This window comes from Larimichthys crocea, chromosome XI (assembly GCF_000972845.2).
Source record: "Larimichthys crocea isolate SSNF chromosome XI, L_crocea_2.0, whole genome shotgun sequence".
In the NCBI taxonomy this organism is placed as follows: domain Eukaryota; kingdom Metazoa; phylum Chordata; class Actinopteri; family Sciaenidae; genus Larimichthys; species Larimichthys crocea.
The window spans coordinates 19,768,761-19,792,335 of NC_040021.1; the positions used below are offsets into that span (position 1 = coordinate 19,768,761).

Below are 23,575 nucleotides of genomic sequence, written 5' to 3' on the forward strand. Positions count from 1 at the left end.
AATTAAAGTTTTTATTTCCACGTTTGCTGTTGATAAATCTTCAGTGACTCTGTGAATGTAACATAATGTTTGTTTTTGTAAATATTAGCTGACTCCTTCACTTTGTGTCTATATACTTTGTATCTGTACGTTATTGTAACATTATTATAACAGTATTTATAACATTTATTTAAATATTATTATTATAACGTTTGTAATATTATTGTTGTTATAACATTATTCATAGCATCATTTATTTAAATATTATTATAACATTATTTGTTTAAATATTATTTTATAACATTATATATTATTATTTATGATTTCAGGGTTGGAAAAAACAAAGCGACATAATCACAATCTAACAGTCTGAAATGTTAAGAAGAATAAAAGAATCACGTCTCATTGGTGTTAAAAGTGTTAGTGCACAGTGTGATGTCGAAGTGTCGGGTGTGATGAGACGTTTTGACGCTTTATAAATGAAATAGAAATGTTGAACACTGTAATAACGTAAATGAAGCAGGAAAAATATTTTAATTTCAACCAGGAATCAAAAATATACATCAGTGATAAGAAGAACCACGAACCAAATCATTTTAAAATATCTCCTCACAGTGTCGGATATTATATTTATGTACAGCTCAGTTTGGTCGTTTACAGATCAGAGACAACACGAGCTCCCGGACGACGTAAACACTTCACACTTCTTCAGGTTTGGTTTTATCTCTTGTTGCCGCTCCACCACGGCGCCCCCTGCAGCCTCATGACGGTGTGTTTCTCCTGCGGGCTGAAGTGCAGGATGGTCAGGATGGCAGTGAGCGTCTGCTGCCTTCCGCTGGTGTCCTGCAACGTCAGAAACTTGAAGATGACGTTCTTCAGGTACTCCATGTTGGCGCCCTCTCGGCTCTGGTCTCGGATCAGTTTGTCGAGTTGTCCTCGCAGCTCTGACGCCTCTTCGTCGTGTCGCTCTCCATTAGCGATGAGCTTCGCCTGCAGCTGGTGGACGTCGTCCTCCAACCGGTGTTTCTGCCGCCGCAGCGTGCCCACCTCCACCTCCTTCCTGGCCAGCTGCTCGGCGTACAGCAGCAGTGTGGGCTCGTTGGGCGTCGCCCGCCTCAGGGCCTGGCTGATGACATCACTCTCGCCGTCTGCGGACTCGTGCTCGTCTGCGGCCATCTTTTCGGCGTCGGTGCTGCAGCTCAGTGTGACGGCTCGCAGCCTCTCCAGCTCCTGGTCCTTCTCATCCAGCAGCGCCATGGTCCGCTCCCTCTGTTTGTGCAGCTCCGCCTCCAGGCGCAGCAGGTTGTCACGGTGCAGCGCCTCCAGCCGCTCCACTTCCTGTCTGTGTGTCTGCTGCAGCACCGCCGTCTGCTGCTGCCGCTCCTCGAGCTCGCGGCGGTGTTGGGCCTCTGTCTCGTCGCTCTGGATCCGCAGGTTTATGTACTTCTCCTTCAGCTCCGACAGCTGGTCCCGGACCTCCTCCAGCTCCTTGGCCTGGCAGCCATCTTTGGCGTTCTTGTTCTTCAGCACCACCTGCGCTCGCTGCTTGTAGCGTTCAAACTCGTCCTTCAGCTGCCGCAGCTCCTGCTGGTACACCACAACCGAGCGTTTGTCTCCTCCCAGCTCCGCCTCCGCCAGGTTCTGGATGTTCTGGTCCGGATTCCTCTGGGCCGCCAGCAGCAGCAGCTTCTTCACCTTCTCCATCTTCTCCTTTAACACGCTGACGTCCAGCTGAGATTCGTCCACGCCGAGGTCAGAGCCGATCCTGCTGGAGGCAGCGATGGCGAGCGTTTTGTTCTCGGTGTCGAGCTGCAGGATCCGATCTCTGAGGCGCTGGGCCGTCTGCTGGTCCCGCTGCCTTGTCTTTTCACAAGAACCCAGCAGGTCCGACAGCTCCGAGACTCTCTGCTCCAGACCGGCAACCCGGACCTCTGCAGCCTGAGCACGCTCACGGGCCCGCTCCTCTGTGTCACACACCTGAAAACACACAGACAGAACCAGAACCATGAGACAGAACCAGAAGACACTGAAGATGTTCTGGTAACTCAGATTTAGACTTGAGTTCACTCCAATAGACCTGGTTTAGGACTGGTATTAGTTAGTTCTGGTCTCAGATTTACCTTCCTGGTCTCAATGTGGATCTGCTGCTGGAAGTGGTTTTTCAGCTCCGACAGCTCTCGCTCCAGCTCATCCACTCTTGGATCGGGTTTCTTCTGGTCCTCCTCGGCGGCCTGCAACCTTCTCCGCAGTTCGTCTCTCTCCTCTCTCACCTTGTTCAAGTGAGCCTCAGATTCCGCTCCCCGGTCCACAGCCTGTGATGTGACCAGGAGCGTGGCGTTGGCGTCCTGTAGGTGGAGTTCTGCGTCCTGCCGCAGGTCTCGCTCCTGCTGCAGGATCCTCTGCAGCTCTCGGAGCTGCTGGACGTGGTCGCCCTGCTCCTGCTCACGCTCGTGCTGCTGCGTGATGATGCGAGCGCGACTCTCGGCCAGCTGCTGCTGTAGGGTGTGTAGCTCTGCCTCTTGCTGTGATGTCATGGCGGCCAGGCGTTCCTGCAGCTCCTCCACCTCCTGCTTCAGCTGACGTTTGTCGGCTTGGAAACTCGCCTCCATACGAGACTTCTCCTGCGTCACGGTGGCCAGGGCGCTGGTCAGCGTGCTCAGTTGGCTCTTCAGCTGGGTAAATCGGCGGTCCGCCTCCAAGCTCGACGGGGGCATGGCTTGCTGCTGCTGCTCGCCGCCCACACTGCCGCTCTCTGAGCCGCCGGCATCGGAGTCGGGCCTGAAGGGCTGCGGGAAGAGCCCAACACGTTAAACCATCATGTGATGAATGATCACGCTGTGAAGATGACGCTAAACAGAACAATGTGATCATTACAGATAATCATCATTAATCACGTTGATTGACAACCAAACGTACCGTGGAGCCAGACCTCACTACTGGTTCTGCCGGGTCGTCCTCGCTCTGCTCCCCTCTGGCCGTCTCACTGGGCGTGTCCACAGACGCCGCCGTGTCCACGCTGTCCTCGCTGTGCAGCGAGCAGCCATCCTCAGGGAGGTCTGAGGTACTGGGGGCGGCCAGGACCTGCTGGTTCAGATCCACCTCCTGGGTCACTGACAGAACCTTGAGACTGGCCTCCAGAGCCTCCTTCTCCTTCAGGAGACTCTTATAGGCCCGGACCACATCCTTGAAGCGGGTCTGGTACTGGACCAGTTGCTTCTTCTGGGACTCAATGGTGTCCAGTAAATCCTTCCTGCTGGGCCCGCCCCCGAAACTCATTCCGAACTTCTCCATCGTCTTATCGGGTCCGACCAGACTGAGGCTCTGTCAGGACCTGTCAGACTGGATCCATTCTGCAGAACCAGAACAGAACCAACATCAGTTGTTTATTTCATACAGAACTCACAGAGCTAACATGGTTTTATTTTGAAGGGATGTTTATCTTCATTTCCTGTTTACTGAGCACTGTTTTTATTTTGAAAGGATCCTTCCTGTCTGTCTGTAAACACATACACGCACACACACACAGACACTAACACACACACTAACACAGACACTAACACACACAGACACTAACACACACACACACAGACACTAACACACACACTAACACACACACAGACACACACACAGACACACACTAACACACACACAGACACACACACACTCACTAAAACACAGACACACACTAACACACACACTTAAACACACACACACACACACAGAGACACAGACACACTCACACTAAAACACACACACAGAGACACAGACACACACACTCACACACACACACACACACACACACTAAAACACAGACAGACACACTAAAACACACTCACACACACACACACACACACACCGACCTCCGCTGACGTTAATGGCCAGACACCGCCGTAACGGAAAGTTTCCCGGTTCTTACGTGGTACCGTTCGGAGCGCAGAGCTGGGCCGGGCCGGACCAACACAGAACCTCTCGCGTCACTTTGATTAAAGACAGAAAGTAAATAAATTAACTAAATTAAATAAATTAACTCGGAGTCCATCTAACAGCTGCTGACAGGCGCCATGTTGGACTGAACCGGAACTGGAGGAGGCGGGAATATGATGCTGCGTTCACGGCTGTCAGGAAATAACAACTGCCAAACTGCACACGAGTTGTTTTGATGTTTTAAAATCACATTTATGTGAAATAACTAATTACTGACTAAACTAAGTCTTAAATGATCGAATGGTCGAATAAATAGAAGAGAAAGGACACAGAGCATGAGATTAACCACAACATAACATGAAGTCAAACATGAGTCTGATGAAAGTCTACAGATGAAACGAACTAAAATAGTTAAACTAATCCTAACAAGTTGTTGTTCTTGACTTCATTGTGAGTATCAGAGTGACATGTCACCGTACACAATAATAAAATAATAAACAATAAAGATGTGAAACATCAACATACAGTCGGATGTCTGAATGTCCCATCTTTCCTGAGCTCTGAACGCACCATGGCTCCGATTGTTAATAAAGTTTCTTCAAAGCAGTGACGTCATTTATTCCGCGTTGGCCTGGACGTGGCACCGAGCTGCGCCCACTTCACCTCCGCCCGTTCTCCGCCCGCTCCCCGCGTCTCCTGCGGCTCCTGCGGCTCCGAGCAGCACTACTCCCGGACTAACGACTAACGGCTCTCCTCCGCCAGGCCTTGACTCCCCGCCGCCGCCCGGACGCTGTGACCGAAGATGGGGCTGACGATCTCGTCTCTGTTCTCTCGGCTGTTCGGGAAGAAGCAGATGCGGATCCTGATGGGTGAGCTAGGCTAGGCTAACTAGCTCGGAGCTAACCGGCGGAAACTGCCGGTGCTCACCGGGCAGGCGTTCTGCTCGGTGCTCACCGGGCAGGCGTTCCGCTCGGTGCTCAGCCTCGCGTCCCGGCAGCTTTCTGCTCGGTGCCGACAGTTTTAAGTTCTGGTGTTTGGGTCGAAATATCAGTCAGTAAAGCTAACAGGGTTAGCCGCTCGAGGCTAACGGACGTAGCTTCAGTTTAACGGCTGTTTAACGGTAAACCGGAGGGTACTTCACGTGCTCTGTAAAATGTCGTAAATCTGTGGTGTGTTCACAGTCTGTGATCTGTCCGTAAAACCCAGTTTGTTCTGGTTTCAGTCGGTTTGGACGCAGCTGGAAAAACTACGATCCTGTACAAGCTGAAGCTCGGAGAGATCGTTACGACCATCCCGACCATCGGTACGAGAGTGTGTGTGTGTGTGTGTGTGTGTGTGTGTGTGTCACTTGTTTATTTAAATAAATATCATTATTATTATTCCCCATGTGTTGGTTTACAATATAAAAACACAAAGTTTACTGTCAGAACATTAATTATTATGAACACTAATGAGGCGTTCAGGGTCACTCATATTTTCCAACCATTAAACTGAAAGTTTGTTTGGTGTCAGTCTGACTGTTGCCTGTTTGTTATCCAACTGTCTGTCTGTCTGTTGCCTGGTTATCTGTTGTCCTGTTGTCTGACCGCTGGTTGGCCCTTTGTTCGTCGTAGTTACCAAACCGGGCCTTGAACAGAACCTTTGGGTTGGCTGGCTCTGACTGTTTGTGTGTTTCAGGTTTTAACGTGGAGACAGTCGAGTACAAGAACATCTGCTTCACAGTTTGGGACGTTGGTGGTCAGGACAAGATCCGACCTCTGTGGAGACACTACTTCCAGAACACACAGGTACAGAACTAGAACCTACAGGTACAGGGCCAGGACACAAAGGGAAAAGACCAGGACGTACAGGTACATGACCAGGGCCAGGACGTACAGATACATGACCAGGACCAGGACGTACAGGTACATGACCAGGACCAGGACGTACAGGTACATGACCAGGACGTACAGGTACATGACCAGGACGTACAGGGCCAGGGCCAGGACGTACAGGTACAGGGCCAGGACCAGGACGTACAGGTACAGGGCCAGGGCCAGGACGTACAGGTACAGGGCCAGGACCAGGACGTACAGGTACAGGGCCAGGACATGTGACCTCTGTGTACTTGCTGTGACCTCTGACCTCTGTGTACTTCAGGGTCTGATCTTTGTGGTGGACAGCAATGACAGAGAGAGAGTCGCTGAGTCGGCAGAGGAGCTCGCCAAGATGGTGAGTAACAACAGGAAGCCCAGATCCATGATGTCATCAGTCACATGACCATGTAGCTGTGCGATGTCATCAGTCACATGACCATGTAGCTGTGCGATGTCATCAGTCACATGACTGTGTGTTCAGATCCACGAGGACGAGCTGAAGGAGGCAGTCATCCTGGTGTTTGCTAACAAACAGGATCTTCCCAACGCGATGGGGGTCAGTGAACTCACCGACAAACTGGGCCTGCACAACCTGCGCAGCAGAACTGTGAGTGCTTTTATTTTGACAGGGAACTTCCTGTTTGGTTTCTGTTCACATTCAAACAGCTCTAATCAGACACCTGTCTCTCTCCTCAGTGGCATGTTCAGGCTACCTGTGCCACTCAGGGTACTGGTCTGTACGAGGGTCTTGATTGGCTGTCCAGCGAGCTGTCGAAACGCTAGACCACCTGACAGGAAGCAGGTGACTGATGTCATCGACTGAATCACCGTGTACAAAGTGAAGAAGAGGAAGAAGAGTGTTTGAAAGACTGTTTTTGTTTTTTTTAAATTATAAACCTGTCTGTCTGTAGGAGGAAGTGATGTCATGGACTCTGAGCTCACTTTGATTTCCCATCATCCTCTTGTGTGTGTTAGATCTTTGTTTCTTTTAATCTGCATGTTTTAACTCCGATCATGTGACAGGATGTTATGAAGAGGAGGGGCGGGGCTTAAGACAGGCGACTGAGTACCTGTGGGCAGGGGGCGGGGCTGAAGACAGGCGACTGAGTACCTGTGGGCAGGGGGCGGGGTTACCTGGTCACTTGATGACTCATTCCACAGCGCTGAACGGGACGCCTCGTCATTCCTCAAAAATGTGAAGAAGAGACGATGATGCAATAAAGGATTTGTTTTTCTTCTCAGCTGCTTTATGTTTTCTCAACGTTCTTTAAGTGTTTTTTAAACGCTTGACAGGAAGTCGTTTTTTCATTTGGTCATCAGAAAATTAATAAACGTTTGTTAGCTCGTCCAGCAAATGTTTGTTTAGTCTGTCCTGATGTCAGTCATGATGTCACAGTCTGTCATGACATCATTAAAAAGCTTCATGTCAGTCAAAACATTTTTTAAAGTATCCGAGTACTTTTACTCATTACTCACATCGTTTAAATTTAGTCAGGCTGGATTTTCAAAATAAAAGCATGGGGTGAGTTTTTAAATGGTTTTAATTTCAGGATAAATAAAATTCAAACATACAAAACTTTATTTAAACTCCAGCGTCGACCTCTGACCTCATCGCCGCCTCACTTCCTGTGAACCTGGCTCTAAACACTGATTGGCTCCTGCTGGTTGTTCTGACGTTTTACCACAAACACTTTCTGACCAGACACCGTCACCGTGTACACAAAGTCCTCAAGGACCACTGTGGAGAGACGAGAGTCCAGGTGAGTCCAAAACATTCTGCATATTACCTGGTACAAGTGTGTCTGTGTTACCTGACATGCGTTTGAAGGGCGGCTCAGCTGATCCAGGTAACCTGAATCGACTTGCTGTTCGGACCATCTGCATCATCACACCTGCCGTGTGCTCGTCATTCTCCAGCTCACCTGCAGACTGATGGTGGGCAGGGAGAGTTTGTAAACACAATAAACAGAACTTTAAATGGACTCTGGTTCTGTTTGGTCACTCACAGCCAGAACTCCGTCCTCGCTGATGACCAGGTACCCGAGCTGATCCGGGATCCGCTCCAGACCTGCAGTGAGAGCCGCTGTGGTCTGCAACAACCGACAACAACAGACAGCACAGACTGAGCTAACAGGCTAACAGACTGAGCTAACAGATTAACAGACTGAGCTAACAGGCTGAGCTAACAGGCTAACAGACTGAGCTAACAGGCTGAGCTAACAGACTGAGCTAAGAGGCTAACAGACTGAGTTAACAGGCTAACAGGCTGAGCTAACGAGCTAACAGGCTGAGCTAACGAGCTAACAGGCTGAGCTAACAGGCTAACAGACTGAGCTAAGAGGCTAACAGACTGAGCTAACAGGTTAACAGACTGAGCTAACAGGCTAAGCTAACAGATTAACAGGCTGAGCTAACAGACTGAGCTAACAGACTGAGCTAACAGGCTGAGCTAACAGACTGAGCTAACAGACTGAGCTAAGAGGCTAACAGACTGAGCTAAGAGGCTAACAGGCTGAGCTAACGAGCTAACAGGCTGAGCTAATGAGCTAACAGGCTGAGCTAACAGGCTAACAGACTGAGCTAACAGGCTGAGCTAACAAGCTAACAGGCTAACAGACTGAGCTAACAGGCTGAGCTAACAGGCTAACAGGCTAACAGACAGAGCTAACAGGCTGAGCTAACAGACTGAGCTAACAGGCTAACAGGCTGAGCTAACAGACTGAGCTAACAGGCTGGTCCGTGTCAGTTTGAATTAAAACAAACATTCAAACTCACCATGGTTCTTCTTCTTCTTCTTCTTCTTCTTCTTCTTCTGGTTCTGGTTCTGGTTCTGGTTGTTGTTGGTCTCTTCGCTGGTTGCAGCACTTCCGTCTTTCCGTGTGATTTCTCACGTGACTGTCGATGCCTTCACGTTCCGTCGGAAATCCTGCTTGTTTATTATGTTACTGTTAGTGAAGCTGACATTTACGACGTGCTCCTGAAGGCAGCCCGTTGCCTTGTCATGACGTCATGACGTGCGTGCACCTTTTAATCTAAAGCGGAAGTGGTGATCAGCTGACCTGCTCACATGACCCGCTCCTCCGTCAGCTCCAGGTTCAGTTCTGTCCTCTCTCCTCGGTTCGGTTCGACGCTCGCAGCCTCGGCATGGCCGGACGCGGGAAACTGATCGCCGTGATCGGTGACGAAGACACGTGCACGGGCTTCCTGCTCGGCGGGATCGGTGAGCTCAACAAGAACCGGAAACCCAATTTCCTGGTGGTGGAGAAGGACACGAGCATCACGGAGATCGAAGAGACGTTCAAGTAAGAACCGAACCCGTCCGGAACCATGACCAACCTCAGACTAACCTCAGACTAACGTTTAGATTTTGATTTCCTGTCATGAGAACAGTGTGATCACGAGGGGTGTGACGTCACTCTGGTACGTAAATAATCCAGGTCACAGCTGATCGGAACCGGTGAGTGCCTCAGAACCTCGAGCCCATAAAGATCGAACCGAACTGTGTTCAGCCATCAGCAGCGTCACAGTTAATTAATGAGGCTTAATGATGTGATCAGGTTTAATGTCACATCACAGAAAATAATAAAACACAGACGCATTAAACAAGAATAACGATAATAAAGTACTGAGCATGAACTCACATAATGATTCATCTCCATCTCTAACTTAAGATCAGAGAAATCAGATTGTTAAATTCAGCAAACGAGTCACAGAAATATGAGAACACAGAAGGAAGGAACGTGTAAATATAAATATAAATATACATGTGCTGCTCACAGAGACGAGTCGGCTTCAGTCAGTGATGAGTCTAAGCATGATGAGCTGTGTCACTCACATGGAACGCCTGAGCAACACATGAAAATGCAGAAAACACGTCAACTTGTTTCTGAGATGGAAACTTTTTTCACATGTGGAGGTTTGTTCGTTTGTTTCTGTTTTCTTAATCACCTGATTTTTCAACCATCTTTTTCTTGTTTCAGGAGCTTCTTGGTGCGTAACGACATTGGCATCATCCTCATTAACCAGTTCATTGCAGAGATGATCCGTCATGCGATCGACGCCCACATGCAGTCGATCCCAGCCGTGTTGGAGATCCCGTCCAAAGAGCATCCGTACGACGCGTCCAAGGACTCCATCCTGCGACGTGCCAAGGGCATGTTTTCCGCCGAGGACTTCCGATAAACAAAGGCTGTGTTTCCACGTCGTGATGGTTGAAATGACCCTGACTGTGTGTTTGTAAAGTATTCATTAGTGAACGTGTTGATCTGTGCTCGTTCGTTCTTCCTTGGGTTGGAAACTTTGAGTTTGAGGAAATCAGTGATGTTTTATTCTTGTTGTCTGTAAATGTGTCGTGATGGATGAGAAAATAAACAGTTTGTTCCTCATGTTTAACTTAAAAAGTAACTTAACTTAATAAAAGTGATGTTGAAGAAAATTAAAGTGATGTTGGTCTCGTTTGATTGGTTTAGACTTGTACAGAGGCCCTGACGGTTCACACTTAGTGTGTGTGTGTGTGTGTGTGTGTGTGTGTGTGTGTGTGTGCGCGCGCATGTTTGAACAAACATTCAAACACTGAAGATCAACACGGTTTCACTGTGTGCTAATGTCATCATGACGTCGTGGACTCATGAGTTCAGAGTAGTTCTCATGACCTCACTGATAAGTGTGTTTGAGTAAATATTGAAAGAACACTGAGGGCGCTCATTCTTCATCCTGCTGACCTTCAGCTGACCTTCACATGTCTGAAGCTTCGATCTGACTCTGTATAAAGAGACTCGCAGGGAAACGTCTGTTTCAGGTCTGTCTGCTGTGGATCTGATAATGAAGTCTGTTCAGTCTGTCGCTCTCTGTCTGATGATGATGATGATGGTCTCTGCTGGTCCTCTTCCTCCGTCACTCAGCAGCTCCAGGTGAGACTGAACACCTCAAACATTCAAAATCAGACAGTTTGTTGGTTCTTGTGTTGTGTCAAACTAAATGTGACAATGTTTCTGTTTGTAGACGTGATGGCACTGTGAGCGCTCACCTGCACGACGACAAAAACTCCACCAGGTGAGTCACTTTTATTCACATATCACCAAATTACATCTGGACACGTTCACTAATGAGCAGGTCCGAAGAAAACTTGTTATATTATTACAGAGACACAACGATTCCCATCATGGACACAAACTCAACAACAGTGACTGACAAAGACTGGTAAGAAATATATTATCTTTTATATATATATATATATATATATATCACGTATGTCATCACGTATGTCATCACGTATGTAACTGTGACGTAGTTAGTCAAAGAAATTTGATTTGTGATTGTTCCATAATTAGACAGTTATGAAAGAAACGTGCAAAATCTGAGAATGATCTTATTTGTAATCATGTAGAACTTCAGAGGATTGTGACAGCCAAAAGAAAATATATATTTTAGATATATGTATATATATTTATGTTGTAAATTATGTATTTATGTATTTATATAGATATATTATATATAAATGTAGTTATCAGGAAAACAGAAATGTCTTTAGGAGATTAGACTGTGTTTATGACAAAGGTATTAATAAAGTGATTTTATGTGTATAACAACATTATAAGAATAAATCTTGATATAAATTAACTCAATAATAATCTTATGTTTTGTTTGCAGGTTTGAGTCTCATCAAAACGTCACGCTGGACGACTTAACACAGTAAATACAGAATACAACACATTACACACATCTGAAATATCATTATATTTAAGTTTTATGTGTTCAGTTTGTTACTTTGTGAAATAGTTGTATGAAACATTTGCTGCAGCTATAAGAAAGAAGCGTGTTTTATTTTGAAAATAAGTTTTATTTTCTCTGTCAGAGCCAACACACCAAACATGTCGACGTTCCAGAGGTGAGAGTACACGGATTCTTTTCTGACTTTCTCAAAATCAGGTTTCAGTTTAAATTTCAAATTCAAACTTTCTGTTTCAGGTTTGTGTAAGATTTTTTTATTCAGCAGATTCAGTGTAAACGTTGAGCTTTGTGTGTTCAACTCCAAACACTGACCTGTTTTCAGTGGTCGTCATGGTTACCGTGTCATTATCTTGATATAAAGAAAGAAATTCCTGCGATGACATCATCACTACATGTCCTATATCAAACTTTCATCTTTTTCTTTTCAGTGTCGTGATGATTAAAACATGAAACGTTATGTTAATATAACACATGTAATACATTATGATAATATATATCACATGTTTCGTATATTATGGGCGTCATGCTGGTATGGTTCTTCCTGTGTGTAGTTTGCGTGTTCTTCTCGTGTGTGTGTGGCTTCACACAGTCTAAACACATGAACCTGAACCTGAACATGAACCTGAACAGGTGAACTGTAACTGTCTGTAGGTGTAAATGTATGACCCTGCCTCTCACCCATAGTCAGCTGTGATAGGCTCCACCCACCATGACCCTGATGAGGAGAAGTGGTTACAGATGGTGGATGGATGCATTATGTTAATAATCTAACCTGTCTCACCATCTTTACCTGTCTCACCATCTTTACCTGTCCCCGCCTCACCATCAGATGCGTCCTCCCTACCTGTTTGTCTGCAAACCTTGGCTCCACCCTGGCGGGGGGCGGGGACGAGACGGCGGGCGGAGCCACCAGGGACCCGTTTGGAAACGGAAAGAAATGACAGGAAACAACTGTTGAGTTATTGTTGTCATCTCACCTGCTGTGGACTGATCAGCTGATGATCACTGATGTCACTGTGTTAGAAAACATCAAGAATCAAATGTGAACAAATTAACTACGACTCCCAGGGTGAACGTCCAATCACAGAGCTCCATGTTTTGTGATGTGCCCGCTTAAAGCGAGCTGAAGCTAAAGATTAAAAAAACATGAAAATTCAGTAACCATGGCGTTTTGTTTTGAATGCTCCACACCAATATCAGCCGGGGCTCATGGGTAATGTAGTATGTACTATACTTCTTCAGACCACCTTTACTTCCATCAGGTGTCTGGTTGGGTCAGACTTTTGTGTTTTGTGTTTGGACCCTGATAAATCAATAATCAATAAACTGCATTTATTAAACTGCCTCCTAGAATTCCTCTAAAGCGGATCAGAACAACAAAGTGAATGAAGAGATGACGTGAGTTAGACTGTCGATAGAGGTCAGAGGTCACACAACACTGATGCTTTCTGTGTTAGCAGGTCAGAGGAGAATCTGCAACAGCTCAACAGAACCAATCAGAACTCAGTCAGGTCAGTCTGTCACCAATAAAACATCAATAATCAACGACCAATATTCAGATCAACGTTTGAGTCTCATCTGATGGTTTTCTTTTGCTGCAGCGACGACGGCGACTTCCTACACAGCAGGTCATCGGGGTGAGTCAAAGCTCGTTTACAGTCTTTGTTAATTACTACATGTTCTCTCCTCGACTCTCCTGTTAGTGTGAACACCTCCAAAGGAGGGAGTCCAGATAGATCCTGATCAGATCCTGAAACACCTCAGCTGGTTCCTTTAGACAGATCTCTGAGCCTGGCCATCCGACAGACGAAACTCATTCAGCTGATTGTGTCCACATTGTCATTCTTTTGGTTTAGGTATCATGTACGATACAGCTGAGTGTTGTCCATCAGTCAGAAACTTCTGTGTTCTTTCAGAAATGTTTTTATGATTGAAATGATTTTAGAAACTTTATTAATCACGTTGAACGTGAAATTACTGTGAAAAAACAGCCTCATGCTTGGGTACACATCCTGGTTGGCTTTCTTCTCTCTGACTCTCAGGTTATTGGTGCTGACGTGGACTACAGTGTTACCTGTGTGATAGTGCCTCAGGTTGGTGTCTGATGGAGGTTCAGTGGTCCATGATGTTAGTCTAACGTTGCTTTAACGTTATTGATGCCACAGGAGGATGAGTGTCGCTGCTCCTGCTTCCTGTCAGCTCAGTATTTGTGTTCTGATGAATCTGGGTTACGATCTTCAGTCTGGAGGAGACGAGCGAGCCGGAAGAACTTCTTCAGATCCTTTTGGACACGGGAAGTGATGTCAGAGGACACGCCCACATCTGATGATGTAATTTTTCTCCCTTTTTTTTCAAACAAACTGATCAGTGACATCACTGTGCTCAGCGTTTCCTTGGTGACCGTAACACAATGTGTTTATTATTATTATTCACTGTGATTCTTGTTTCACAGGTTCATGATTGATGGCATATGTCTATATATACATATATACATTAGATATGTATACATATTATCATACATGGCAGCAGAGTGTTGTTCAAATCAAACAGAACAAGCTCTGAGCTCAGTTTGGTGTAAATCATAATTTGTTCTTTCTTCTCGTGATGGCAGCAGTTCAGCCTCATGAATGTGCTCAGACCTCCTACAAACAAATAAAAACATGTTTTTATTCTCAGTCAGTAAAATTTATTATTTATTATTTATAACAAAGTGTCTTCAGCTGAAGATTTAAAGAAACACTGCTGGCTTCAACAGGAACCAGAAACTATTTTCAATTCTAATATAATACACTATGACATCACACCAAATTATGACATCACATCATCTTCATCAGTGACATCATTCATTCAAACATGAAGCAGTTTCTTTTCATTCACTAAAACATTTCAGTTTAAATATTTTTTAAGACAAATTTTATATAAAAACATGAACTTAAATTCAATAATTGATTAATTTCACTCAATTTTCTTGAATCCAGCTGCTGATGCTTTATCGTGCGTGTATAATTATAGATGGTTTTAATTAAAGAGTCCATCAGCTGTTATGGTTTGATATTTGTCCAGAGGGTTTGATGAATAATTTATGACACATCATGATCGAGGATGAAAGACGTTCTGCTGTTCCCTCTCACAAATGCAAATGACAGACAGCTCATTAACAGACAGCTCATTAACATGTGGAGTGTTCATTATGAAGGTCTGAACCATCAACAACATGTTAGATAAGCAATCATGAACAGCCCAGCTGACCCGCATTAAACTAACCTGTGATCACATCAGCTGATCATCATGTGACCACCAATCATCAACCTCCATGTCTGTGAAGTGGAGTCAGCACAGGAAGTGAAGACACAAACTGCAGTTCCTCTAACATCCACTTGAGGCTGGTTCCAGAAGTGAGTCAGTCTCCATAAGTTCCCATGTTAAAAGTCTCTACACTGTGTTCCAAAGTATTATACTGTTTTTGTTATTTTTCTCCTCAATAATCTATATAATTGGTAGTCAATAGGATTATTATTTTTTTGCAAAATAACACAAAATAGTGTTCCGGATTATTCTGAGTTCTCAAACACTACAATAGTTTCTAAAGGATTGAAAACAGAAATCAGTTGTATTTTTTGCATTGGGGGTCATTTTTTCAAATCAAAGCTATTTCAATCATAAACAAACAATTTACAGATGGAGTTACATATTAGCACAGGAGCCCTTCTTTGATATCACCTTATCAACTCTCATCCATTGTATTTCCTTTGAGGATGCCAGAATGAGGGTGAATTTTTATAGAACTCACCTGTTCAAATTATATTACAGCTTAAAGTTATGCAGAGCATGGACGCTTTGATTGACAGGTGGGTTAAACTGTTAAATTGATCTGAATCAATACACAAATGAGAAACACCACTGAAGAAGAGAAAGATCAGATCAAAGCGGTGAAGAAACAACCAAAGAGAGAGAGAGACGAGGGGTTACATCACTACTGTCAGCCAATCACAGAGCTACAAGACAGAGACACACACACACAAACAGAGAGAGAGAGAGATGATGGTGTCTGCATCATTTTCTAGATGAGAAAAAAATGTTTCTTTCAAACAAGAAGCAATGCAGACAAGAAGAGAAGAAACAGGATGACGCGATGAAGACGGAGTAAATCAGTGATTTTGCATGAAGACGAAAACATTTTACGTTCTTTTGACTGTGAGTCTGAATCTTTTCATTCTTTTGACTTTGTTATAGAAAATCTGGATTTTTAATAATAATGAATAGAACAAATTAATTTATAATGTAATATACTTCTATAAATCTGTTTATTCCAGGTAACACCAGACTTAGAATAACACCAAATTCTGTGATGCAGGTTGTTCATTTGAAAATTTGTCATGATTTTTATTCTGTTCATTCATCACTATTTCTACAACCTAGACAAGTTAACAGACAAACTTTGCAGACTTTGTCTTGTCTTGAGACCTGGTCAGACATCCATAGTAGGTTTATTTCATGCATACTTTACACAATTCAAAGCCAGAGAATAAAAGTGAGTCTTCAGGTACATCAACAGACTCTGTCTGATTGTCTTTGGCAGGTCCAGAACCGACAACCGATTGGAAGAAAAATATTTAGTCATCACAGCAACATAAACAGCCGATGCTCCGGCTGCTGCTCTAAATCTAATATTAGTAAATGAGATGAGTCACAAATCACACTGTGATATCTGTCATATACACAACAAATGTTCTGTTATTTTCAGTGGAGGATTCATGACACTTGTCTGTTTTATTATTTACAGACTGAAGAACAGACCTGATCATGATGAGTACACACAAAAATCTAAAGAATACAAGCTCAGGCTGTCAGCCTGCTGAGACACACAGAGCACTGAGACAACACCTGGGACAGGTAACAACAAGGTGAGACACATTCTCAATACTGTACGAGTGTATGAGACACATAAACACCCTGACAGCAGACTGTTCTCTGCCCAGATGTTGAGTGCAGCTGTGCTCTATCATGGACAATATGACACCTGTCAGCCCTCCAGGCGAGATGGATCTGATGGACTACAACTATCTGGCCTTAGTCCTCGGCGTCCCTCTAATCCTGGTCATCATCCTGGGGAACATCCTGGTGTGTCTGAGCGTGCTCACTGAGCGCTCCCTGAAAACTGCCACCAACTACTTCATCATCAGCCTGGCGGTGGCCGACCTGCTGCTGGCAGTGTTGGTGCTGCCGCTCTATGTCTACTCTGAGGTTAGTGTTTATAAGGACCAGTCTGAATTTATGCCTACATGTGAGGACTTTTCATTATTTATGTGTTCAGTTTCTCGGAGGTATCTGGACATTGAGCACCTCCATCTGTGATGCTCTGATGACCATGGATGTAATGCTGTGTACCGCCTCCATCCTCAATCTGTGTGCTATCAGTGTGGACAGGTGAGTCCACCTCCAACCTGGATGGTTTAATAACAAATTTCATCACAAGATTTTTTTCCATATTGATCAATAGCGATGTTTATCCTGATATATCATTTAACTTCATAAAGTTATGTATAAATATATTTTTTGATATAATTCTAAAGATTCATCCATTTTGATGACGTACAGATGAAGATGAAGATAGTCCCAGATATTTTTGTCATATATTTAAATTAGCATTCTTACTGCGTGAGTAACGAGTTCACCTCATTACAGTGTGATGACCATCATACGGGAGATAATAGACTTCATTAGCATCACACTGCAGTAGAGCTAATTAAAATTTTCAAACAGGACATCGTTCTGGCCTGAATGAGTCACCAAACTCATCAATATTTCTGATGATGTGACGATCATCTTTCCTGATTATTAAAGAAAATGTCTTGCTTTCTTAGAGATAACTGGAATCATTTATAGAAGTGCAGTTTGTTAGATAACAAGTAATTATAACCAGATTTTTGTTGAGGAAATGTAATTAAACACCTTGTTAGGCCTGCAGCGACGATAAGAGGCTAAAGCAACTGTACTGTAAGACTGTTATGTAACCTGGGGGCCAGTCCAAAGTCTGTTTCCACATTGTTAATTCTCCTTCAAGAAAATTCAAACCTCAAGTTTAGAATGTCCCGTATCACCTGTCCTCACCTGTTCAGGTACATCGCAGTGGTGCTCCCTCTGAAGTACAACAGGAACCAGTTCAGTGTCCGTCAGCTAGCTCTCATCACTGCTACCTGGGTGCTGTCTTTGGGTGTGGCAAGTCCAGTCATCTTTGGTCTGAACCAGGTGCCGGGTCGGGATCCAAACGTGTGCAAACTGGAGGATGAGCGCTTTGTGGTGTACTCGTCCATCTGCTCCTTCTTCGTGCCTTGTCCTGTCATGCTCCTCTTGTATTATTGGATGTTTCGAGGTCTGCGGCGTTGGAGCGGTCGCAGTCGATCTCAGGAAGGTCGAGCCAGTCGTCGAGCTCTCTCATTACGGCTTGGTTTGGCTTTACGACATGCTAAAGCCAGGACGACTGGGAGTCAAGGCGAAGTCGTGTACGCCACCCCGGCCAGCCTCAGCCCCACCTCTCCATCCACTGTCTCTATGACTACACTCTCAGTGACCCCAGCGATGGAGCAGCAGCTGGACAGGGCCGTGACAGAGAGCAACCCAATGACACAGGTGGACACCATGTCAGACGGTGAGCCCGTGGAGAAGCGAGAGGGAGGAAGCAGGAGAGAGAAAAGCCTGAAGAAGAACTCTGCAAAGAGACGAAGAAGAAACAGTAAGAGCAGCAGAGTAAGCGGGAGAGAACGCAAAGCCATGAAGGTTCTGCCAGTCGTCGTCGGTGAGTTTCAAAAATAGAAAACACAAAGCATTTTCATAACGTTTCATTTGAGTTTACAGGATTCAATCATTGACCCAATGCACACAGCGGGTCAAAACAACAAAAGACAAGTCCAGAACAAATCAAATCAAATCAAGTCCAGAACTAGTCTAAAGCTGAGAAAAACTAAAAGTTCAATTGAACAGAACACAAAACTCACAGAACACAGAACTCACAGAACAGAATACAGACATGGGGAGAATTACAAAATAAAACAGGAAACACTGAACCATGAACCCAAACATGACACTTCATCAGAACTGAAAAACATTTGTTGTAGTAACTTGGGAACCATAAATGTAGTCTCCCCTCCATGAACAGGGATTGACCATTGGACTATTGTCTTCACTTCAGTTCTGGAGTTCTCAAGTTAATTTTAAAGAACTCTTTAAACTGATCTCAAATCTCTAAACTGATCATCTCCACACAGTCTTTTTGAGTCTTTGAGACTTTTCAGATCTTTTCAGGACCTTTATGTAGTAAAGTGTTGGATGTCTAGACCTACAATCTCGCCAGACCTGGACCTCTGACGTCCAACACAAGAGAGAGATATACTCCACACCTTTCATCAAACTCTGTTTGATGAACCCTAACCCTAACCCCACCTTGACTTTGAGTAGAAGAGAGTTTTCGCATCTCTGATATGTGAGATGCTCCAAAGAAGAGCGTAGTCTATCTGTGTCGACTGTAATCACCCCCGTGCGATTCTCTGCATGAGGAATGGTCTCTGGCGCCGTACGGAGTGCAAGGCTATTGGGGCTATGTGTTCAAGTATGAAACGAGTGAGCTCTGGCTGTATCAGAGGAATGAGGGTGAAACAGTGGGGCATCTGCTGTACAGATGCTGAGTTCCAAGACTGGGCAGTGCTGAGCCTGGTGATGCCAAATCACTTGACCTTAACCAGCCTGACCGGGCATCCCCCGGATCAAGAAGTCCCTGTAGCCGCTAAATAGCCCAGATTGGAGAGCGAGACCAAGACCACTTTCAACATGATCTGGCAATTGAGAACCTGTCCCTCTGGTCGCTGGTTCTTATGAGCCACTCACTGGACATCTGGAGAGAGAGGACCTACGGAGCACTTTCTCTTGGAGAGTTTTAATTCCGACTGTGGCGTATTCCAGACACTGATAGATCTGCCGGGAGCTGTGTGGAAGGAGAAGATGGAAGATATTGGGGAAAAAATTACATCTCTGTTTACTAGCTGCCGCAAATGATGTTCTGGCTGTGAAAAGTACTCTGTCCTTCTGAAAACACGCCCCCTCACCCGTGCAGCACTTAAAAGGAGACACAACTGCAGTTGTCTGTTATAAAGAAGTTCTTCTTCTTTATAACAGCTTGTCGAGTGAGACATCCTGTGAACAGAAACACAAATATCAAACCATCTCCAGCTCATTGTCAGACCTGACGTTTTTGGAGCAAGTTCTAGACCTGGTTCTGGAGCCAATTCTGGAGCAGTTCTGGAGCTAGTTCTGGAGCCGGTTCCAGCTTACAGTTTCTTTAGTTTCAGTTCAAGTCTTCTGAGAGAAATGAAAATTGTCTTCTGTGTTCCAGGTGTGTTTCTGGCCTGTTGGACACCTTTCTTCGTCGTCCACGTCACCAAGGTCTTGTGTCAGTCATGTGACATCAGCCCCACCCTCATCTCCGTGGTAACGTGGCTTGGCTATGTCAACAGCGCCATCAACCCAATCATCTATACAGCGTTTAACGTTGAGTTCAGGAATGTCTTTCACAAACTGCTCTGCTGTCAGATGTGAGACTAAAATGGTCTTAAACTGACCGTCCTCAGACCATCTCAGACTATCCAGTAATCACATTACTGTCCAGTAATCACATTACTGTCCATACAGCCCAGATGCATAAAATCTGTAAACATACAGAATTGTTAAATGTCTTTTCATGTTTTTAAAGGTGGAGTTTATTTTTGTCGAAATATTACACATGAAATATTGTGAACAGGAAAATGTATTTTTTGCAAAGGTTATTAAAGAGGGAAATGCATTTTATTGTGAAAGTGATCATGATGTTGGTAAATATTAAACAAAAACAATTTTATTGCATAAACAAGTGAACTGATGAAACAAGTATCTCTGAAAGAGGAGGGGGACAACACTGCCTTTCTGTGCTCAAACACCATAGAAACCACAGGGGTTACCATGGTAACATGGTTCATACATGTAACCTGCAGTAAACGTGTTCAGACCTCCATAAAGAAAACAAAGGATTTAGTTCTGTCTGCACAGTTTCAGCTTTATTTGAACCACATTCATGTTTTGTTTTTATAAATTCTCTAAATATATAAAATAAACTGCAAATTATTAAAAGAAGCCTGAACGTTTTTATTGTGACAATGTAAAAGAAGAAGTTTTTATGTTATTGATGTGAAAGCAAAATCAGAAGATGGACTACATCTAAGATTCTTCTCCCTGTGCTCTCTTATAGTGTTGTTCAATGAAGGATATATAAAGATGAAAAATGTGACTTCATCATCAATGTAGCAATGAAATAAAATAAAATAATTTAAATAATTTAAAGATTAAAGAATATAAACAAAGTGTCACAGGGAGATGTGGCTCACGCTCACCTTCCTGTACAGTCTGTTGTCTTCACGCGTTCTTCATAGTGCTTTTGAACATGTTTGTCAGAAGATTTGACTCTGTGGCAGGAAGCGCATCATCAGTCCACAAAAAGTTTCTCCACCTCAGAGATGTGAAACCTTCAAAGACTGCAGAAGCTGCTGGAGAAAACTTCACCTGAAAGCAGCGCTTCATTCATGATCGGACTCCAGTTCAGTTTGTCTCATGTTTCACACTGCCTCATCAACTCCGTTGAAGTACTTTGCTGTACTCGAGTGTGAGTGGTTGTTTGTCTCTATGATGAGCTGGAGAGTTGTCCATGATGGACCCCGCCTCTCACCCAAAGTCAGCTGGGATAGGCTCCACCAACCATGACACTGATGAGGAGAAGAGGTTACAGATGGAGGATGGATGATGACTGATGGTCTGGTTGTAGAGTTTCTGTGTTTGTTAATGCCTCCTGACTTTTATCCAAAGGGGAAGCAGTGCTTGTTGATGGCCAAAACTGTATTTCATCCATAGTGATGTGAATGAGGAACATTCAGTTGTGTTCTCAGTCCAGACGGCTTCCAAATGCAGTCGAGTTCTTCACTGGACTGTCAACTCTTAACACATGTTTTAATAATATTTTTCCATCATTTGTTCTTCATCATCTTCGTCAGTCTGGATAATTTGTTCTTTATTGATTGTTTTCTGAAATCAAACCTTCACAGGGATCATCATATTTACTTTTCTGAGTTATGTTTTAACTAACTGTAGTCGGAATGGAAACAACTCAATTAACCATTGAGAACAAATCAATCTGCCTTTATGTCAAACAGATGCTGTATCTTTAGCATCTGTAACAATGTTTTGTTTTACACTGATAATGTTATCAGTGTATTTACCTTGAAGTACATATGAGTGTCACAGTTAGCTTAAATGCTATCAAACAGTTGGCCTCCTGTTGGTGTAAAGTCCTGCAGCATGTTGGCCTACTTACCCTGCTCATTAATGCTCTCTAAGCCCTCTGCTAAGCTAATGTGCTCACACACACACACACACACACACACACACACACACACACACACACACACACAGTCTCTCGGAGGGAAAAAGCTAAACAATACACTCAGACTGAAAACATGAAACAATGACTACATGCAGCCGAGTGCAGGAGACCTGAACGGACTGTGGGCGAGAGACACCGTCTGTCTGTAGACCAAAAGGAGTGAGGAGTGAGTGATTGTTATCTTCATGTATATGTAAATGTTGTTGTATGTGTTAGTGTTCATGGAAGTAGACAACAACAATAATGATAATCAATGAAAACAGTGTCTGACCAAGACTGTACTTCAACTTTACAGTGGCTGTACTATAACTATAACAGTGACTGTACTTTAGTTTAAACAGCTGTGATCACTGATAGAAGCTGAGAACAACTGTTGGAACATGACCTGTGGTGCCATCTTCAGGTCAAAGTCATCTGGCTTTCAACTTGACGTCTGCTCTTCAGGTGGAGGTGTGGACGTAGAGGTGGAGGAAGATGTTGAGACACTGCAGGCTGCTGCTCTGGCAGGTGGCTCTCAGGTTATCTTATCATGTTGTTACAGGTAAGATCCATTGTGAGGGTCAGAGGTCAGTGTGCACATCATACTCTTCATCTACGTAATTGTGATTATTGCTGCCACCGTGGGTTCTTCAGCACAAAGACGCACGTCAGATTACAGATAGTTTTTATTATTAATGCTGAAACGCCATTAATGTTGCAAGGTTTTCTTATTTAATCTCTCAACATCTGTCTCAACTGTTGCCACTGTGTGGGGCAGCTGCCACTGACGGTCGGGAGCCCCTCCACAAACTGCTCCAGCCCGATTTTGCCCAGCAGCAGCTTCTTGTCCGTGGACTCCCCCGGCTGCAACCATCTATTTGCTGCATCTCTCAGCTGCTGGGTGTAGATGGCCAGTCAGTGGGAACCAGCTTGGTCCCTCGAAACCTGCAGCGATGGTCCTCAGTAGAGTGACCTAAATGGTCGAGGTCAGCACTCTTGATGTCCTGTATTGCTTGTGAGAGGAGGCATGCAGGCCAAGCGCCACTGTTTGCACATCCTCTGATAATAGGGGTAGCAGCACATGGCCCACTCTGCCCTCAGCCAGCCGCACGAACATTTCGAGGAACGACTGGGGATTGTTGGTTTCTGCCATCTTGTGGAGGGTCATACCAGAGAGCAAGGGGGCTAGTGACTCTGTCCCCGCCTGGGACAACATTGCCTCCAGCAGCTGGGTCTGCCTCTCCATCTGGGAATGGAGAGCAGCCAATTGCTGCCTGTTCACCACAGCCTAGTTTCAGCTCCACAAACATTTGGGCAAGGGCCGTCACTGGCTGGACCTGCTGCGATTCTGTCATCTTGTGCCTCGTGTTCCTTGCTGCGGTAGGTTGGGCACCAGTGTGGCAAATCTGCTGCCACTGTGGGTTCTTCAGCACAAAGACGCACTTCAGACAAATACCGCTATGGTAGTTTTTATTATTGTTGGCACGCCAGGCAAAACACAAAACACTCCAGCTATTCGCAGGCTTCTTGTTTCCCCCTTCTTGTTGCCGTCTGGGTGCCGTCTCTCTCACCAGGTGCAGCAAGCTACTGTTAAAAGGGAAAGTGATTAGTTAACTGGGTGCAGGTGTGCTAACCATCTTCCCTGGCG

The 23,575-nt window shown here is 44.8% G+C and overlaps 5 protein-coding genes across 8 annotated transcripts; 3 read left to right on the plus strand and 2 right to left on the minus strand.

Moving 5' to 3' along the window:
- Nucleotides 1-485: 485 nt before the first annotated feature.
- Nucleotides 486-4,577, minus strand: gcc1 (GRIP and coiled-coil domain containing 1). 3 transcript variants are annotated; one of them, XM_027283997.1, is made up of 5 exons: nucleotides 4,474-4,577; nucleotides 3,840-3,956; nucleotides 2,896-3,329; nucleotides 2,100-2,765; nucleotides 486-1,956 (listed from the first exon to the last, which is right to left on the minus strand). In XM_027283997.1, the coding sequence occupies exons 3-5, from the start codon at nucleotides 3,268-3,270 to the stop codon at nucleotides 700-702; spliced, it is 2,298 nt and encodes a 765-aa protein (XP_027139798.1). In that variant the 5' UTR covers nucleotides 3,271-3,329; nucleotides 3,840-3,956; nucleotides 4,474-4,577; the 3' UTR covers nucleotides 486-699. The 3 variants fall into 3 exon arrangements, with proteins under 3 accessions (XP_027139798.1, XP_010753132.2, XP_010753131.2); XM_010754830.3 differs by having other exon boundaries at nucleotides 3,896-3,956; nucleotides 4,429-4,566; XM_010754829.3 differs by having other exon boundaries at nucleotides 4,429-4,566.
- On the plus strand, nucleotides 4,558-7,114 carry LOC104938440 (ADP-ribosylation factor 4). The gene is made up of 6 exons (XM_027283998.1): nucleotides 4,558-4,772; nucleotides 5,126-5,206; nucleotides 5,581-5,690; nucleotides 6,043-6,114; nucleotides 6,241-6,366; nucleotides 6,456-7,114. The coding sequence occupies exons 1-6, from the start codon at nucleotides 4,706-4,708 to the stop codon at nucleotides 6,540-6,542; spliced, it is 543 nt and encodes a 180-aa protein (XP_027139799.1). The 5' UTR covers nucleotides 4,558-4,705; the 3' UTR covers nucleotides 6,543-7,114.
- A 168-nt stretch (nucleotides 7,115-7,282) lies between these two features.
- On the minus strand, nucleotides 7,283-8,678 carry lamtor4 (late endosomal/lysosomal adaptor, MAPK and MTOR activator 4). Its single transcript, XM_027283999.1, has 4 exons — nucleotides 8,535-8,678; nucleotides 7,766-7,849; nucleotides 7,571-7,688; nucleotides 7,283-7,497 (listed from the first exon to the last, which is right to left on the minus strand). Exons 1-4 carry the CDS (start codon nucleotides 8,535-8,537, stop codon nucleotides 7,400-7,402), a joined length of 303 nt encoding a protein of 100 aa, XP_027139800.1. The 5' UTR covers nucleotides 8,538-8,678; the 3' UTR covers nucleotides 7,283-7,399.
- A 79-nt stretch (nucleotides 8,679-8,757) lies between these two features.
- atp6v1f (ATPase H+ transporting V1 subunit F) lies at nucleotides 8,758-10,199 on the plus strand. Its single transcript, XM_010754832.3, has 2 exons — nucleotides 8,758-9,061; nucleotides 9,740-10,199. Exons 1-2 carry the CDS (start codon nucleotides 8,904-8,906, stop codon nucleotides 9,939-9,941), a joined length of 360 nt encoding a protein of 119 aa, XP_010753134.1. The 5' UTR covers nucleotides 8,758-8,903; the 3' UTR covers nucleotides 9,942-10,199.
- Nucleotides 10,200-13,762: 3,563 nt separating this feature from the next.
- Nucleotides 13,763-20,644, plus strand: drd4-rs (dopamine receptor D4 related sequence). 2 transcript variants are annotated; one of them, XM_010754838.3, is made up of 7 exons: nucleotides 13,763-13,819; nucleotides 14,769-15,683; nucleotides 16,273-16,393; nucleotides 16,469-16,733; nucleotides 16,804-16,916; nucleotides 17,609-18,285; nucleotides 19,876-20,644. In XM_010754838.3, the coding sequence occupies exons 4-7, from the start codon at nucleotides 16,494-16,496 to the stop codon at nucleotides 20,076-20,078; spliced, it is 1,233 nt and encodes a 410-aa protein (XP_010753140.2). In that variant the 5' UTR covers nucleotides 13,763-13,819; nucleotides 14,769-15,683; nucleotides 16,273-16,393; nucleotides 16,469-16,493; the 3' UTR covers nucleotides 20,079-20,644. The 2 variants fall into 2 exon arrangements, with proteins under 2 accessions (XP_010753140.2, XP_019126748.1); XM_019271203.2 differs by having other exon boundaries at nucleotides 16,273-16,382.
- Nucleotides 20,645-23,575: the final 2,931 nt, after the last annotated feature.

Bases quoted from the DNA above. Each gene is read 5' to 3' on its own strand.
- gcc1 (XM_027283997.1), bottom strand. From the start codon at position 3,270: ATGGAGAAGTTCGGAATGAGTTTCGGGGGCGGGCCCAGCAGGAAGGAT. The intron at 2,766-2,895 runs GTACGTTTGGTT...CTCTTCCCGCAG, and splicing joins TAGTGAGGTCTGGCTCCACG to CCCTTCAGGCCCGACTCCGA. The intron at 1,957-2,099 runs GTAAATCTGAGA...GTGTGTTTTCAG, and splicing joins TCCACATTGAGACCAGGAAG to GTGTGTGACACAGAGGAGCG.
- LOC104938440 (XM_027283998.1), top strand. From the start codon at position 4,706: ATGGGGCTGACGATCTCGTCTCTGTTCTCTCGGCTGTTCGGGAAGAAG. The intron at 5,207-5,580 runs GTACGAGAGTGT...TGTGTGTTTCAG, and splicing joins TACGACCATCCCGACCATCG to GTTTTAACGTGGAGACAGTC. The intron at 6,367-6,455 runs GTGAGTGCTTTT...CTCTCTCCTCAG, and splicing joins ACAACCTGCGCAGCAGAACT to TGGCATGTTCAGGCTACCTG.
- lamtor4 (XM_027283999.1), bottom strand. The intron at 7,689-7,765 runs GTGAGTGACCAA...GCCCACCATCAG, and splicing joins GCGAGGACGGAGTTCTGGCT to TCTGCAGGTGAGCTGGAGAA. The intron at 7,498-7,570 runs GTAACACAGACA...GTCTCTCCACAG, and splicing joins GCCCTTCAAACGCATGTCAG to TGGTCCTTGAGGACTTTGTG.
- atp6v1f (XM_010754832.3), top strand. From the start codon at position 8,904: ATGGCCGGACGCGGGAAACTGATCGCCGTGATCGGTGACGAAGACACG. The intron at 9,062-9,739 runs GTAAGAACCGAA...TTCTTGTTTCAG, and splicing joins GAGATCGAAGAGACGTTCAA to GAGCTTCTTGGTGCGTAACG.
- drd4-rs (XM_010754838.3), top strand. From the start codon at position 16,494: ATGGACAATATGACACCTGTCAGCCCTCCAGGCGAGATGGATCTGATG. The intron at 16,734-16,803 runs GTTAGTGTTTAT...TTATGTGTTCAG, and splicing joins CGCTCTATGTCTACTCTGAG to TTTCTCGGAGGTATCTGGAC. The intron at 16,917-17,608 runs GTGAGTCCACCT...TCACCTGTTCAG, and splicing joins TGTGCTATCAGTGTGGACAG to GTACATCGCAGTGGTGCTCC.